The sequence below is a fragment of the Halyomorpha halys genome, unplaced genomic scaffold (assembly GCF_000696795.3).
Source record: "Halyomorpha halys isolate HHAL.00 unplaced genomic scaffold, Hhal_1.1 Scaffold253.1, whole genome shotgun sequence".
Classification (NCBI taxonomy): domain Eukaryota; kingdom Metazoa; phylum Arthropoda; class Insecta; order Hemiptera; family Pentatomidae; genus Halyomorpha; species Halyomorpha halys.
This window is the reverse complement of record NW_027111492.1, coordinates 169,546-172,757: the sequence shown is the minus strand read 5'-3', so window position 1 is coordinate 172,757 and position 3,212 is coordinate 169,546. Positions and strand designations below refer to the sequence as shown.

General features: G+C 31.5%; 1 protein-coding gene across 1 annotated transcript in view; it reads right to left on the bottom strand.

The window, feature by feature from the left end:
• LOC136796274 (uncharacterized) overlaps positions 1–3,212 on the bottom strand; it is a gene marked incomplete at its 5' end in the record, with an annotated part of 30,432 nt that overhangs the window by 8,905 nt on the left and 18,315 nt on the right. Inside the window, 1 exon segment of the mRNA XM_067049520.1 lies at positions 368–471. Within this exon segment, the coding sequence (XP_066905621.1) occupies positions 368–471 (104 nt within the window).

Sequence of the window (3,212 nt, the reverse complement as noted above, 5' to 3'; positions counted from 1 at the left end):
CTTTTAACTTATAATAAAGAAAATGACCTTGCCAGAATAGCCTGCAAAAGAAACTTTAAATTAATGTGAGGAAGAAATTATAATTGAAGATGTCGTTGAGGATGGCTAGAATGGCCCAAACGTAGGACTAGTGAAAAATAAAAAGTGTTGAGACAAAAATGGATAAAAATTTTTGATTTATTTAATAAATAATTACCTTGTCTCAAGAAATTGAAATGATATAATTAAAACATTTATTTTGTTTTATCCGTATATATTTCAAGACCTAGTTCCTTACTAGAGTTTATCAACTTAGTGCTACTTTAATAATATTTTATAATTAAACTGTGATTGATGACTAAAATAAATATTATATTATATTACTTACCAACTAATGTCTTGGTCAGGTGAATCTTCATCCCCACCATCGTCATCCCTTCCTCTTAAAATGAAGCCATCACTGAGGGCAATTGTGATACAGAACAACCCAAACTGAAAGAATTAATAAGCTATATTTATTATTTAAATTTAAATTAATTTTAATTTGTTGTCAAGAATATTAAAGTTCCAAAAAATCTTTAAAATTCTGAAACTAAAGATGTACACTGATATACGGCTGCGAGACCTGGGCTATAGCATGTACCCTAGAAAGCAGAAGAGAGAGGTTTGAAAGGAAAGTCTTCCGTGCAATTACAGGAACGATCTAGGATCAGAACTAACAGTGATGAAGAACTAACAGTGAACTAACATGAACTAACAGTGAACTAACAGTGAACTACTTATCGAGACTGGCCAGCCAATATTCAAGATGTTGTGTTAAATGTAAAATGTTTTACTATGTTAAATGTTATAAGTACAGCATTTTGAGAAGCCCTATTTAAAGTCATGTTAAATGGTAAATACATAAGAGCTCCTAGCGGATTTTCTGAGCAACTTGTTTAGTAACCTTTCCTTCCAAAACTTCATGTTATTATTTACTTCTAAGTTTTGATTACAGGAATTTATTACAACATGTCTAAAATATGTGAAAAGTAGAAGTGTAAAAGTTTGGCTACTGATTGTATTTTTTAAAAAGTCCAAAACATCAGACAAAAGAAAAAAAAAACTACGAGTAAGTAACCTAATACGACAATAAATAAAATGGTGAAAAGCTCAGCTGGTCTGTTGCGTGACGGCATTCTCCAACAGACCTAGTAACAGACTCTCAGCCATGTTACATGTTATATCATTTTAACATGGCAAAAGAAGGAAATATTTCTCTATTTAACTTAAGTTTTTCCATTCACGCTTTAACATGTCAAACTAAAGATCATGCCTCTTGTAAGCAGGCCTCTTGTAAAGTAATTCAAAGATAAATGGCAATCTATGTGGAACGAAAGCCCAATGAGCAAATTAAAAATTATTAAAAAGGATGTCAAGCACTGGGGTACCTCCAGTCGCAAATTCTACGGCATTTGCGACTGGAGGTACCCCAAATGGAGGAAGTTGTACTGACTAGGCTGAGAATAGGTCACACGAGGCTCACCCACTCCTATCTTATATCAAAAGAAACGCCTCCGAACTGCCAGTATTGCAATAACAATTTAACAATAAGCCATGTTTTCCAACGATGCCCATATTTTACACCACACCTCAATAGCTTGGGACTAAGCCAAGATATCTCAAAAACCATTGGAGACGATGATAAGGCAATAGAACCGGTGTTTCAGTTTTTGAAATCACAAAATTTACTGACAAAAATATAACTTGATCGGAAGAAAAAATAAATAAAATAATCAAATCAAAAAATAAATAAAATTTAACGAATATTAGCAAAATTAAATAAAATATAAATGGGGTTGATGACCAATGAAGTTTGGCGCCACTAAACAACCAAACAAACAAATAAAGATCATTAATACTCCTACTATCTCATGATATGAAGACAAAGAGGTTAAGATGGGCGGGACATAAGGCTCGAAGCAATCCATCAGGACGCCTCTACATAACAATAAATATTAGTTTTGTAGACCACGTGAGAGGCAAAAAAGAAGGAAATACCGAAATATATATATTTATGCAATAATAAATAAACATTCAATATGAATGTTAATGTTTATATTTTATTACTAAAGTACTTAAAACACATATTAACCCGCGTTCAAGAGAGGATATGAAATGAATAAAAAATTCGCCCCTCTCGATGACCTCAAAATACGAAAATAAATAAAAAATGTAAAACAAATATTACTAATAATGTTGAATTCTTCATCTTGGAATGTTCCCTTCCAGGAGAGATGTAAGAATGTCCCGGAGGAAAGCGTATATATAGCCATCCTTCTATCTAAGCTACATTATATTCACATTAAGGAATAGATACCGAATTAATGTCTTTCATATTTGAGAACATAAACGAGCTGTTTAGCCATTCTTAATCATGTTATTTTTAGGAAAAAGATTATTCTATTTTACAAATATATTTCCTCGACTTTTGTTGGCTGAAATAATTTTTGCCGATTTGCTTTAATTTAAGAAATGATTCTAAACTTTCTAAAAAAATAAAAAAAATTATAATGTGTACTGCTGAAACCCATGAGGGGTCAAAGGTGCAGGTACTTTGTTATAGTATGAGTACTGGTACTAGACCAACGATCGTGCAAAGAAGTGATTTGTACAGAATCACCCTCGACGACAAATTTTTACCCAATTTATGAGGCTGGAGCTCCAGAATCCACAGAGTTGACTCAGCTACAGTGTAACAGAAAACAATTTTCTGCCTAGCCGGATTCGAGGTCCTTTCCTTCCCGGGTCCTTGGAGTTAGTAGCATCTTGTTTTACCACAAAATTCTGCCGAAATAAGTTATGAATATTATTTTAAACGTTTTATTTTAAAAAAAAATTGTACGTTATAAATATTTTTTTAAACTTATTTTAAAGCTTGATGAAAGTTGCTATCTTATCGAGCTATCTTTGTTCAAGTAAAATCCTGAAGTAGTATTACTTTCCGCCATATTTCCTGTTATTTACAGCAATTTTTAATATTATTATTATATTCAATATATTACATTATTATTTTTAAAAATAATGTAATTATGTAAATATCAATTCATATTTCAAAGGAAAAATAATGAGTAATAATACACTTGTGTATCCACTAGATTTTGATTTGATAGATTTATTTATTGATAGATATTACAATCTCCCACACAGTTGTGGGCAATAGGTAATATTGATGAATGATCTCATACATACAA